This window comes from Antrostomus carolinensis, unplaced genomic scaffold (assembly GCF_000700745.2).
Source record: "Antrostomus carolinensis isolate BGI_N321 unplaced genomic scaffold, ASM70074v2 scaffold22389, whole genome shotgun sequence".
NCBI classification, from domain to species: Eukaryota; Metazoa; Chordata; class Aves; order Caprimulgiformes; family Caprimulgidae; genus Antrostomus; species Antrostomus carolinensis.
In genome coordinates, this window is record NW_010336755.1 from 23,376 (window position 1) to 37,566 (window position 14,191).

General features: G+C 36.0%; 1 protein-coding gene across 1 annotated transcript in view; it reads left to right on the top strand.

Moving 5' to 3' along the window:
• CAB39 (calcium binding protein 39) overlaps window positions 1-14,191 on the top strand; it is an 18,507-nt gene that overhangs the window by 1,981 nt on the left and 2,335 nt on the right. The window contains exons 2-6 of the mRNA XM_010174978.1: window positions 5,432-5,596; window positions 9,319-9,437; window positions 12,348-12,516; window positions 13,236-13,295; window positions 13,928-13,993. Coding sequence (XP_010173280.1) covers window positions 5,432-5,596; window positions 9,319-9,437; window positions 12,348-12,516; window positions 13,236-13,295; window positions 13,928-13,993 — 579 coding nt within the window. The remainder of the gene's footprint in view (window positions 1-5,431; window positions 5,597-9,318; window positions 9,438-12,347; window positions 12,517-13,235; window positions 13,296-13,927; window positions 13,994-14,191) is intronic.

Consider the following 14,191-nt stretch of genomic DNA (forward strand, 5'->3'; position numbering starts at 1 on the left):
TCCATGAAGGTGACTGTGGTTGTAGCAGTTTTTCTCAGGTTCTCAGATTGTTTGCTGGTTTGATAAAGTTCTTCAATATCTTATTGACCAGTCATCATATCTTTGAGGGTACAGCTCTGATTAAACACCCTGAATTTTGTGTCCTCTTCCTATCCAGTCTATAGAAATTACTGGGGTAACTAAAGAGTTGAAAGGCAACAAGGGTCTGAGCAGTAGCCGTTATTAAAAAAGAAGTAAAATTTCTCAATATCTCAATATCTACACATCTTTTTATCTTTCACTGCACCTTTTATTATTGTCATCCTTTCTGCAATGTAACTTTGCAGCCTCCTTTGGAGAAGAATTCTATGCTGAAGGAAGGGGGAGTTCTGTGGCCAGTAGTGGAACAGAAATAGAAAAACTCACTGCACATAAAGCACAAAAATTATTACTCTTTAGGAAAAGGGGAGAAGAATGACAGAGTTTTTATTTTATTATAAATGCCTTTTATTAGTGATTATACTTGTATAAAATACAGTCTTTCTCTCTCTCAGTAGTTTCTGATTCATTGTTACTGTTTCACCCAGTGGTGTGCTTTTGTAGCCTGTCAGATAATGGCAATGAACTGCCAAGGCAGAGCAGCGTGGTACATATTCAGTGTTGATTACTGTTTGTGGTAAAGACCCCCATTTGGGTGCAGGGAATACTTACTTTTCCTACACTGCTTTGTTTCTTAAAATTAAGTACACGCAGTTGCATATTTTCTTTACTTTTAAATATACAGAATTTGGCATGTGTATATAGATTAGACTAAAAAAAAATTCAGCCTATGTTGAACTGAACTGAATGTTTCAAAATTTAATTGTTGTTTTAAATATTTCTTCCATAAAATGAAATTGATTGTAAATGCCCTTTTGTTTTATACTTTATGGCCGACTGAGGTTCCAAAGACAAACTAGTACTTTTCTACTGCAGTACCACAGTGGGTTTGTTTTTAATGTGTAGCTCACCATAGTTCCTACTGTGCAGTAGCAGGACAATGCTATTATGAAAATATTTCATTTGCTGCTATGTAGAGGATGCTCTTTTACAGTTTCCTAACACATTTGGAAATAAAAATTTGTAAGAAAATTAGACAATTTTCTCTAGAAATTAAAAGTGTAACTATGTTTGAACAGAATACCCCTTTTTTCAGTGCTTAGACTGAAATTTAAAACCTTTATTGTTTTGTGAGAGGAAGAAAAAGCAAAGGAGGTAAGAAAGATTTTTAAAGCTTTGACAGTGTGTGTTCCTGTATGTTCTTTATAATCAAAATAGAAGAGATTCTTCAAAGCAAAAGATGTAAAACAACAGTAGTAGTCACAGTGCATCTTCTTCAATTATGAAATATTCTGCCCTGTAATACTAGAAAATTAGTTTTATACAGAAAAATCTGAAATTCAGAAAGTGGATTCTAGTTGCATGTTAAACTACCTTTTTTTTGAGCTCCGTGAATACTGGAGAAAAATTAACCGGGTAATTCTCCAGGTCATTTTGAAATGTTCTTTTAAATTTGTGATACCTGCTTAGGAACCGAGATCTGAAGTGTCTGTAAGAGCTGGACTGTGTCTCACTGCTGACAGTCGGCCTCCTGTACCGCGGCTCTGGGTTCTTGGTTAGCTGCAGTCTTTTACAGAGGACAGAGGTGATAGCTTGCTGTCTGTTAGTATTTTGGAAGGGAAACTTGGAATGGCAAGTGCTGTATAACTGGAAATGTGTTCATCACATGTGCTGTTAGTTTTCCATTACTTGTGTTTTTTCAGAATGGGGCTCCAAAGGGAAGGGGAAGGAAATACTCTTTTCATATAAACGGGACCTACCCTTGATCTAGCCCATTAGTGAGTCTCTTACTCGCATCTCTTCCTACTCTTTGGCCTGACATCAGCATTTATTTTTATACTACCCGTTCACTTGGTTTGTGGCACACGTTTACTGTCGTGAAGGTAAATATTTACTCATGTAATAAACTTGTTCTTCCCTACCCTCTGACCTTGGGTTAACCTGCTCATAACAGCCCCGGTTTTGGCTTTCAGGTAATTGTTTCAGCCATGTTATTAACCCGTGTGGGTTGACAGTTGCAGGCATGGTCAGTTGCTCTTCTTTTAAGTTACGGCTCTATACAGTGGACAGTATACTATATGTATGGGACAATGCAATATGCTATTTTGTTTCAGTTGTCCGAGTCTAATATTATGTCACGTTGCCGTAGGCATAGATCAGATTTCATTCAATGAGTTAACACTGTCATTTACAGAGCAGTAACATTTTAAATTTGTTATGCATGTGTGTACAATTAATTCCTGGATGGAAGAAGGCTAAAGGTTAAGTAATCTGCCTTGCCTGCTGCATAGGGTAGTTACTCAAAGGGCAAAGATGGGGCTGCTTCTGGAAGCAATGGGTGAGAAGACATGCTTCTCTTCTAATTGAACTCAGCTCCTTAATGGTATCTTCATGCCAGATGTCTGCTGAAAAATAATATATCATTTTTTGCCTTTAAAATAAACTAGTGGCACTGATGTAGATAATCATATTTAGAGACTTGTATGTTTTTTGTAAGCTTTTTGAAATCCAGTCAATTTAAATAGAATTATTAAGGTGGTGTTTGTTACTTATAATAGATACTGCTTTAGACTAGTAAAAATATTCACCAAGTACAGACTAGTTTGCCTTTTTGGTGGATGTTTTCATTAATAGTGCAATTTATATAATTGCATTATTGATGTGGATAGAACCCCTAGCCATAGACTCAGAGCCTGCTGAGCTTGTCTTAAATACTTAAGGACCGATCATGTGTTCTTTATCTTTTTCTACTGTTTCTCGAAGTAAATACAAATGTAAATACTCCAGCTCTACAAGTCTAAGTGAAGTATTTGGTATTTGATCTGCTTAGCATTAAAGGCAATAGTAAATTTTGAGAATATCTGTGAAATACGCTAGAGACTGGAATAAACCATAGTGTTACCTAGCTATAAAGACATGCAACTGATTCTGATGTGACAATCATACAAGTGACTTCATGGTGTCTAATTTTATTTTTAAATAAACCCCTCGTATTTCTGTATTTGTAGTATGTATCCAGAAATGATAGTTTGGCCTAAGTTGAAGTGATAAAAGCAGGTCTTTTCATGATGAAGGTGGTCAGGCATTGGTGCAGGTTGCCTAGAGAGGTTGTGGAGTGTCTGTCCATGGAGCATGGCTGACCACAAGTCTGATTGAGGTTGACCTTTCTTGAAGTGGTGGCTGGACTCTGATGACCTCCTGAGGTACCTGCCAACCTAAGCTGTTCTGTGTTTCTGTGTCTCTAACCATTACTTTCCATTAAGGCCCTATGTCATTCCAGGTTCAAGTGAAGCACGTTCAGATCGTCTTGACATTTGTGAGAAGCGTGACAAATAAATTAAGTCCTGATGTCTCTCCTGGAAGTTACTAAGTTACATATTTGTGTTAGGCCAGAAGGCACTTTTTTATGTTTGGAAACAGTTATTTTTTTCTGTCTGATTTGTAAATGTTGCCATTACTATCATCTTTCTTAGGAGGGTGGTGAGGGAGAGCCTTCAAGTGTGATTATTAAAGTTTTGGGGGTGGTTATTCTGTTTTCTAGAGTTTTGGTATGAAAAATTTTCCACTGGCATTCTTCTTAATTGCAGGCATGCCCTCAATATTGCCACTTGTCTTACTTAAATAGGTAGCTGCTTGAACTTCTGCCTTTCTTCCTCTTTCATCTTGCTTTCTAAATTAGTGTGCAAGACAAACTGCAATAGAATTTTTATTGCTGCTTCCTCTTTTCTTGGTAGCCATGCTTCAAAGGCATCTCATCATATCTCTGTGTTTGACAGATGTTCCTGTTCTTTTCCTAGTAAAGATATATTTCTTCCGAATTTTAAAGAAATAGAACAGTTGTGTGGTGTAATACTACTACAATATGGAGAGCTGGCTTTCTCATTTTACGTCTTCAAGAGCTGTCATGAATCTAAGTAGTCATATCAAGCACCTGCTTCTTGCTGTCTTACTAACAGTGCACAGAAAAATCCTTTGGAATTTCGATGAAGGAGGAGGCAGCTGGGACTAGGAACTGCAATTAGCAAAAAAGAGAGGCAGCTGGGAGTGGAAAGTTGTGGAGGAGCTAAAAATGATGTAGAGCCTTCTTAAAGGTCACAGAATCCTTACTTGCATGCCTAGCAAAGCTGGAGTGGCTTCGACTTGAATAGTGCATGGGTCATGCTGATCTTAAGCCTCTCTAGATATAATGCACAAATGAGTAATCTTTTTACGTACCCCTTGTAAGACAGGCAGTACCCAGAAGGTGATCATTTTTTCTACTTTGTTAATTTTCAATGTGCTACCAATCGTAAATACTTTACGTTAAAGTGTATGCATACCTAGTTGGCAGGTTCATCTAATTACTAAAAATTAGTGCACTTTAAAACCATTCATACTTTTTAGGCATGTGAAGAACTAATACAACACAATTAAACCAGGTATTTATGATCATTTTCAGTGTTTTGGCTACAAGTTACGTAAACACATATATTGAAAGGAGTAGTTGTTCTTTTTTTCTCTGAGATAACTGTGTTTTAAGATGCATAAGTGGGTGTTTAGAAGTGTTATTGTTGATTTATTTTTTTAGTTTTGCACATGAGAACTCCTGGTTCCTCTGCTAAGTGTTGCTCCAGCCCATCATGGCAATTTAGGAATTCCTTATACTGGCTTCCCTTAGTGAGAGGTCAGATCTGTCTGTCTTTTGTAAGATGGACTTCAAATGGGAAGCACCGTAGACTTCCAATTGTCTCCTGTATGCCTGTGTTCTTTTGAGTGGGCCTATTTGCCCATTCATTCTTCTATACTGAGATATTGAAGGAGGTTCTCTTTGAGGTTTTGTTAGTTGGAAAGGAAAAATTTCATCCACACTGACTGGAATGGGAGCCTAGTATTTGACAAAACCTGATGAGTGCAGAATCTGTAGGAGGGGTACATTTGCTCTCTCAGAGCAGTTCAGTAGAGGTGGGCATGTGTCTCCACGTCATGTTTTCCAATTTGATCCTGCATACCTCTGTTTTACAGAACAGAAATTTTGTCGGGTTGTTTTCATCCCATTGCTATTCTTTAGGGGATTTTTTTAATGGGAAGTTTAAAGGCAGTAGAAAGGAAGAGATTTTTTACTTTTGGTAACTTGTCAAATCAATTACCTGTGTCTTGCCTCTACACTTCTTTTTTCTTCATAATAACATATAACAGTCTTATTTGCAGAAAGGTTATCTATTGTTTTTTGTTTTTTTTTTTTTTAACAAGTTATCATTTCCTGATTATTTTTTCCTCCTTAATGGAAGTTTGCAGATTGTAAGAATAATAGAGTGTACAGTTACAAAGTCAAATGACATTGTGCTCTAACTCTGTTCTTTTTCCATTTCTTTAGGCCACTGAGGAGGTCTCAAAAAACCTTGTTGCCATGAAAGAAATCTTGTATGGCACAAATGAAAAAGAACCACAGACAGAAGCTGTGGCACAGCTTGCTCAAGAGCTGTACAACAGTGGTCTTCTTAGTACCCTAGTAGCTGACTTGCAGCTAATTGACTTTGAGGTAAGTAAAGTTTGACATTTCTTATATTGTATGTGTTAAAATAAACACATCTGAATTCCTACCACTCTAATTGGTTAAGATATCTTTTGATCTTATTTTATTATTTTTTTCTGATGTGACAAAACCATTAGAAAGAGAACTCATTGTTCCAAACTACCTAGAAAATGAAGCAAATATAGGATATGAAATCTGTGAATTTAGGCACATAAACCACACAATATTGCAGCAGATAAACCTCTAATCCTGATGATACAGTTCTGTTAGAATTATGGAATAATTCTTAATTGTTATGTACACAGAAGGGTTAATCTCTTAGTAGTAATAACATAGTGAACACAAGTTATAATACTACAAAGAGTGTCTATATTCTTATCTTGTTAAATTAAATTACTTGGAAAAGTAGGAGAATTATCATAACGAAGAATTTTAAATATTTAAGGTAAAGCTGTTACAGAAATAATGAACTATTATTAACGTTCTCTTTAGAAACAAGTGATGCAACCTTTTTTCTGTTTTCCTCATCTTTTTTTTTGTTTATAAATAGCAATATTTATTTGTATTCAAACATATCTCTATACAAACCTCCATCTGGCATTCGTTACCATATCATATGGAATAATTTAGCTTCCCAATGCCATAGTGAAAAATGACACTATTTATTTATAAGAAATTGCAGTACAATTGGATTTTTACTGTTTTCCCTGAGGTCCTGCAAGAAGTGTGTGGTTGTCTAGGAAAGGAGACAAAACTCATGTATCTCACTCCACAACCTTGACCATAAATACCATCCCACTTAAGGTTGCCTAAAAACGATATTGTTCATAAACAAGTTGTTCACAATGCAAACACAACAGTTTTGAAGTCATGTGGTAATATGACATTCCAAGAACAACGGCTTTCTTCCCTGTTCTTTCTTTTCTCCCCTCCACCCCACCCATAACTCCCTCTGATTTGTGTTTAATTGTAATACAGTGGTATTTTTTCCCTACCCACACAACTGTTTATACCAAACATGAAACATTCAGGTTGTTAAATAAGCAAGGAGACCTGGGAAGGCTGAGAGGGAATGCTGAAATGTGATGGCCTTTAATTGCTGAAGAAAGGAAATCATGAAACGTCATCTGGATTCTGCTGACCTCTAGATTCTTATCAGCTTGGTGTTTACGAAGCCCGGTTATTAGTGAAGGAAATCTTCATTATCTCCTGGTAATGAAGAATGATAACAATTTGTACAGGCTTACTCTCATTAAGGAGAACTATTCATTTTATTCTAAAGGGACTTTAAAAGATTGCGGTAGTTTCCTGCTTGTGGAATTTCTGCTGCTTTGTTACATGAGGATGTGGCAGTTCCCCCTTGAGAGAGAACAAGTCATTCACGCTGCTTTCTAGGCTGGACCACGTCTGCTTTTTACAGACAGAATCCGGCAGATGGTCCAGCTTTTGTTGTTACCCAGACTTAACGTCAACGTATGTGTGCTCCAAACCTGCACTAGCTTCCCAGCTGTTACAAAGTCAATCAGATGTTGGCTTGGATACCCCAAATCCCTATGGTTGGGGGTTTACTGCATTGGAAATGATTTCTCCATCCGTTGCCCCACCACAACTTGAGGTCATTCAATGATGAAGTAAATGTAATTTTTTTTTTTTTTTTTTTTTTTTTTGGTCTCAGGAACTTCACTGTCATTCCTGAAGAAGATTTCCTTGTAGAACAGAAATAGACAGCTAATTAATCAACAGGGACTCTGACTCTTAAACTGTCACAAATGTATTTGAATCTGAATAGTACGATAAAAAACCCCAGAAATGTCACAAAGTAAAAACCAGGAAAGTAACAAATTTAAGGTTTTAATGTTTTAAATAAGAACCTGTCTGACTGTTGAGACCTTACAGTATTTAGAGGCCTGTTTAAAATGATATCCTTATCTGAAAGCTTGCTTTCCAAGTAAAGCAGTCAACACAGCTGTCTACTTACCAGTCTTACAAACTTACCAGTTATCTCCCTTCTGATTTGCACTAGTGTGTCTGTAGGAGAGATGGTCTTCCTTGTGGAACTGGTATTTTTGTTCTTGTTTTGGGGGGGGTTTTTTTGTAAAGGAAGGAAAAAACGAACAAACAAAAACGCCTTTTACATAAGGGAGCCTGAACCTTCCTGCTCGGAAGACAATACTAGCACAGTCTCTTACCTCTTCCAGTCGTGACTGTTGGCACAGGGTTCAGTGTCTGTTTGCCCTTGTTAGGCTATGAGATCACTTAGTAATATATTCTTCTAACAATAACTAGCTTTGGTATTACTGTGTACCACTATCAGTTCAGTTATGTGCATAATAAGGAAATGCTGTTCTTGCTGGTGAATCCAAAGCAAATTGTGAGATCCAGTGCAAAATTGGCAATGTTAGTGAATGAGAGTTGATGACTCTATTATGTGGAGTTCGAGTAAAGCAATTTCGAGAAACACTGCTCTACTCATTTCAGAACAAAGAGTTCTGGTTTTGCTTTGGGCTGGCTTTCAATGGAATTGTAATTGAGAAAACAAGCATTTACAAACAAACGCTTATATCCTGAAAACAACATTCTAACAAAACTGTCCATGGTAATTCACAAACATGCCATTTGTAAAACTACAGTCCTCCTACGTTTTTATAAACATTCAATCTTTTTCTTATGCACTCATCTTGACGTTGATTAGGAAACTGAAATGATTTTTAATAATTACTGTTGTTTTAAAAAATCTTGCTAATTAAATATGCCCTGCATTACTGAAAAGCTTGCTGATGTTGCTCAGGGCATTTATAATACAATTAGAGATTTTAAAGAAACATTATCTACGTATGATTTTTGTGTGTAACGTTCAGGGAACCTTCAGGTGGAGTTGCTTAACAGGCTTTTATTTGCAAGTCTAGGCTTAGTACAAGTTTGCCTAGGCTTTTTCTGGGTTAGATCTGATAACATGTAGTCCTGAAGTTGTCTTCATGGCAATCCAAACTGGAAACTTAATTGCAGAAATCTGGCTTGTGAATGGTGCATGTGAATGACAGTGAAAAGTATTGATATTTATAATCAGCTTTTGTTAGATGTCCGTACCAATTTGTCATCTTTAGCTATGGTCTGACAGAAGAAATAAGTAGGAGATGTATATATACTCAACAGAGAACATTCCCAGCTCCTTTTATACTGTCTGGTGTTATCCTTGTGCATTTTTTCGTGTATAATCTGTGCTGAATTCCAGCACCCTGTTCTTATTTATACTTATTTTGTGCATTAGAAAAACGTGAGACTTGCATTTTAGGTCAGTGGTTGATTTATCTTTGTAGTTTTTATTTATTTAAGTTCCATAAGTTACAGTTTTAAGTGGGATGTTAAGAAGAAACACTTTCAGGCAAGAGTGCAGTTAAAAACTGCCATGTTATTAGCAAAAACAAGTATAAAACAAGCCCAGGAGACTGATGCTACATAGAAGTATCTGGTGAAACATCAACTGGCTTTACTTCTTAAAGTAAATTACCTGTGATCTGTCTGCAACATGATATAATGTTTTGAGTGCTTTGGCATATTTGAAATGGGTATAAAGAAACAGAATATTTGATCTGTTTAAGATCAGAGTACAGAGGCTGACTGAACTGCAGAACTCACAGTATAAATGCATGAGGTGATGAAAATGTTTAATTGTTAACTTGCCTAGTGAACTTGAATATTATGTGTTTAACTGCTAATGTTTTTGACAGGGCAAAAAAGATGTTGCGCAGATTTTCAACAACATTCTCAGAAGGCAGATTGGTACAAGAACTCCCACAGTTGAATACATCTGCACTCAACAGAATATATTGTTCATGCTATTAAAAGGGTATGTACACTATGAAGCATAAACATGCTTTTAAATGAATTAAGAAGTTTTTAAATTCACAGAGAATAATTATTTTTTTTCAGTATGCTTGGTTTTTTTTTGGCGGGGGCGGGGGGGGGGGTTGGTTTTTTTTTTCTTCTGGGATCTGGAATTCCCCTAGGTAAAGGAAAATTTGAGTAGTAAAACATCAAAACTATACTTTTGCATGAGATATGACTGAAAACTGAGAACTATTAGTAACCTAAAATATTCTTACTGGAGTAGTGCAGACATTTTCCTTTCAGTATACTATTTTATCCTATTTTAACTATTTCCTTGTCAACTTACTCATTCATCAAGAGTTGAAGGCTGCTTTTTTCCTTTAACCACTGTGGTTTGCAGATTGCTAGCCTATCCCTTCATCTTAGTTTGATCTTAGACTTTTTATTCATAGTGATTTATATGCCTGTAGTGACAGAAATGCACCAACTCAAACTTGACCAAACAAAGAATGATTAGGAACATATGGTGCATGCCAGATGGCTATTTCTTCCTCTGTTCTTGTATTATCTAGTGTATTGGATATTGGAGAATCATGCCTTACCAAGTATGTGGTTGCACATGTAGAGCTGTGAATCTCAAACATGAAAGGAGAAAGGTTTTGTTAACATTTTCATGTTAGAATAAGATTTTTTTTTAAAAATTGAGAATATACTCTCTCTGTTTAAAAAGAATTGCTCACGTTTCTGGTAATATTAAGAAAGTTATGAAAATTGCAGTCCCAGTGTGTTATTGTGGGATAGAAGAGTTCATCAAACATTAATAAACCATTTAAAAAATGAAGCTATTTGAAGTAGTAGTTTTATAATGTGTGTTAAAAGCTGCTGGGTGAGCTTACTGCAGTTGCTGGGTACTTACTCCACCTACTGGGATACCTAGATGTACGAAAAGCCCGTGCTTCTCGGTGAGATACTTGCCTGTGTTATGTTGGTAGCATTGAGATGTGATGATAATCAAGCATATTTTTAACATTTAAATGGGACTTGATTATATTTTACTTTTCCCCTTCTCCTAGTTCATAGTAGTCATTAGAGAAGCTGACTAACCTGCCAGGTGCATGGTGAATTAGGCTATTTTATTGTAACAGCTCTACGTTTACCTACTCTTGGCCGTTTGTGTAAGCCACTGGAAAATGGATCATACATGAAACTTTCTCTGTGAAGAAAGCAGGAGTTTTACGTTTTTTATTTTCATGCACCAGAAGCAGTATGGAACGTTTGCTTCAGTTCATACTAGTGTAAGGTCTGCACTTGTCTGCCAGAAGTGCTTAGGTTTTTTTTTTCCCCTGCATTCTAGCCTTGATTTTGGGGTAAGCAAGCTTTAAATGTTAGAGGGATAAAAGGTTTATTAATTCTGGCATAACACAAAAGAAAATGTTGATTCAGTATTTCTTCAAAATAATTTACAAAAGAAGGCAAAGACATTTGAGGTCCAGAGAGATGGAACTACTTTCTCAATGTGCTCTTATTGCTGTGTGACTGAATGAGGGCTTTCACATTCGTCCTAATTTTTAGTCTGTGTTGTCACTCTTCAGAGAGCGTTATTCTGACAGGGATTGTTGAAATACATATTCATAATTTAGGATGTTTGAAATGGGCATTTAGTTAGCTTTAATGACTTAAATGTTACATCTGGTATCCAACTGAGTCAAATTTATGTAAATTTAAACTATGGAGTGAGTTGCAAAAAGTTCAGTAGATTTCAAATCTCCATGACAGATTAAATGGGAAAGTATTGCAGGATTTAACATGAAAATTAATAAGAAAATGGTTTTGTGTGGTAATATAGTTAGTGCTTATAATACACAGTGATATTTTGCTCTTGAATTATTCCGGTGAATTTAAATTAGCTTCCAGTGGTACAGGATGAAGGATTCTCTAGATAAGAGGCAGGAAGGTATATAAGAAGCTTTGACTGTTCCAGAACCAGGTAGGAACAACAGACATAACTTTTCTGTAGACTAGGATAGCTTATATTGCAACGTGCTGGGATGAGTTCTTGGTTTGGAAAGGCATTCCCATCTCCATCCAGGTTCCTGCTGTTAGCTTGCTTGGGAAAACAAGGAGCTAGTAGCAAGCGCAGTGTGTTTCTATCAAATGTGCCTTAAACACACTGTTATAAGATTTTGGCAGCTGCTGTTGACATACATTAAAATCAGCTGAGAGAAATCTGTAGTATTTGAGCAAGAAAGCCTGCCAAGGAGGTGTAGCAGCAATTTCAAAATTAAGCCATCAGAGATGGCTTCATCACTTCCATCAAATCAGTGACAGACAGAGGTCTCTTGTAAGAAGGTGCCGATACTTTGCTAGAGGCAATAAAGATTTGGGCGCAGAGGTCTTCAATATTGTCCTTAAAATCAGAGGACACTGTTGCCAGCATTTTATGCTTGAAGCACATGATGTCTAGAGTAGCCAGTGATGCTGAAAAACAGTTAAATGGAAGAGGAGACATGAATTTACATCCAGTAACATTAACCCTTCATGCTCACATTATGGATAGTTTTATGTCAACTGCTGTCATGTTTAAGCAAACAGCTTTCAATACAGAAATCACTTAATGCTTTTCCAGATGTCTGCAATCCCATCCATATGAAAAAAGAAAACTGATTTTGAGTATGAAGAAAATATATTTGTTTAGTATTGTTTCTTAGTTTGTGAAAGTCATTTGTATTTGCTATAATTTGGCATTTCACTGAAAATTATTTCAGTAATATTGCCTGGAGGTATTTAAAAGTGGACTTTAATGCAGAAGTACCTCTATTTTTTGAGTTTTTGTTTACTTGATAGCACTGAAAACTGTAATTAGCATTGTGGTGCTGCAGTGCTAACTTGGGAAAGTATTTATAATATTTTCTTTTTTTTTTTTTAATAGTTACGAATCTCCAGAAATTGCTCTAAATTGTGGAATAATGCTTAGAGAATGCATCAGGCATGAACCTCTTGCTAAAATAATCTTGTGGTCAGAACAATTCTACGACTTCTTCAGATATGTCGAAATGTCAACATTTGACATTGCATCGGATGCGTTTGCCACATTCAAGGTAATTTGAATACAACATTTGAATTATTATTTCCGTAGTTCTCTGCTATGTGAACCCAGATGTGTTACGTTCCTGAGCAGAAGTCTAGGGAGAGGGGGAAGAAAATAGGTGTGATGCAGATGGGTAAGCTGGACACTGTTCTTACTACTCAGAATGCAAGACATTCCTTTAAATATATGTACTGTGTTCCTGATAAATTTTATTCTAGAAAGCAAGATGTAAACTATCATGCGTTGGCGGAATACATGTGCACTCCCATGCCAGGGGCTTTTAAATCTGTGTCTCCAGCTCCTCAACTGAGCAAACTCCTTTTCGTTCCGTTATGAACCTGAGTATATTTGATGCTGATACTTTGTCTGGGGAATTTTTTTTTTTTGTCCTAAAACAACGAGTTATGGGACTATAAGCATAATATTGATCTGTATGAACTAGTGGGTCTTAACCTTGGTTGTTTATAGCGCCTTGATCCATAAGTGGTATTCTTCACTGATAATTCTACAGGCTATTTACCTGTGTGAACTAATGTAACACACCTTTCTTAAGTGATGCCAAGATCCTTAGCAATGTCCAGGTAACTGCATTCATGTCCCAAATAGTTCTGTTTCATGGAATAGCAAAATTTTCTATTGGATATCTTGTATATACTCACTGTTTCATGAAAATATATATGTACTATTGAAATATTGTAGTAAAAATATTGGTTTTGTACTCTTTTACAGGATTTGCTTACAAGACACAAGTTGCTAAGTGCAGAATTTTTGGAACAACATTATGATAGGGTGAGCAGATATGTTTTAATACTCAGAATTTTCTAGTGCTGTGTACCTTTACTTGAAGAAATCTGTATTTTCATTCCCTGTTTAGCTTTGTTTTTTCAAATTTACATGCAATATTAAACCAGTTGAACTTACGGTAATTTCTGCCAAGCAGTAAAATCAAGATCAAGACCTTATTGTTGAATGTAGAAAGGTATAAAAACAAGAGGTGGCAGAAATCTAGTTCTGTGAAAACTAGATCTGATTTTTCCACTAGAGGGAACCCTTTCCTTGTATTTTTCTTTTGTCTGTATTAACCCACACCAGCCAAAGAATACAAGATAGCCCTCCTCCACCTGCTGGGGACTCCTGAAATTAAAGAACAGTGTTCAGTACCAGGAACTATTATCCTTTAAGAACTTTATAACTATTTCCACCACATTGCAATCTAAACATTAAAGGTTCCTAAACAAGTAAATAATTATTTTTAAAACATACATAAAAAGTTTGAGTTTACAGGAACCTACTGAAATTTCAGATTTTGTTTACATTTTTGTTATGGATTTGCATCTCCTCCAGTTTGTTATAATCATTTGGAAGAAGAGTGGTTATGACACTTGGAAAGTTCCTAACCCTTCTCTTTATTCTGTGTTTAGTTCTTCAGTGAATATGAAAAATTGCTTCATTCAGAAAATTATGTGACAAAGAGACAGTCACTTAAGGTAAGGCAATTTTATTTTCTCCTTAAATGCAAAATTACAGAATTCCTTTAATTTGACTTTAATTGAAATGGCTTCAATAACTGCCTTGAATAGTGTTTATTTTAATTTTTCATATATTTTAATTCTTGGTATCTGCTAGGTTTTTTTAGTCCAGCCCTTCCATTATTTAGTGTCCAGCACACACCCATTTCTTTCCCT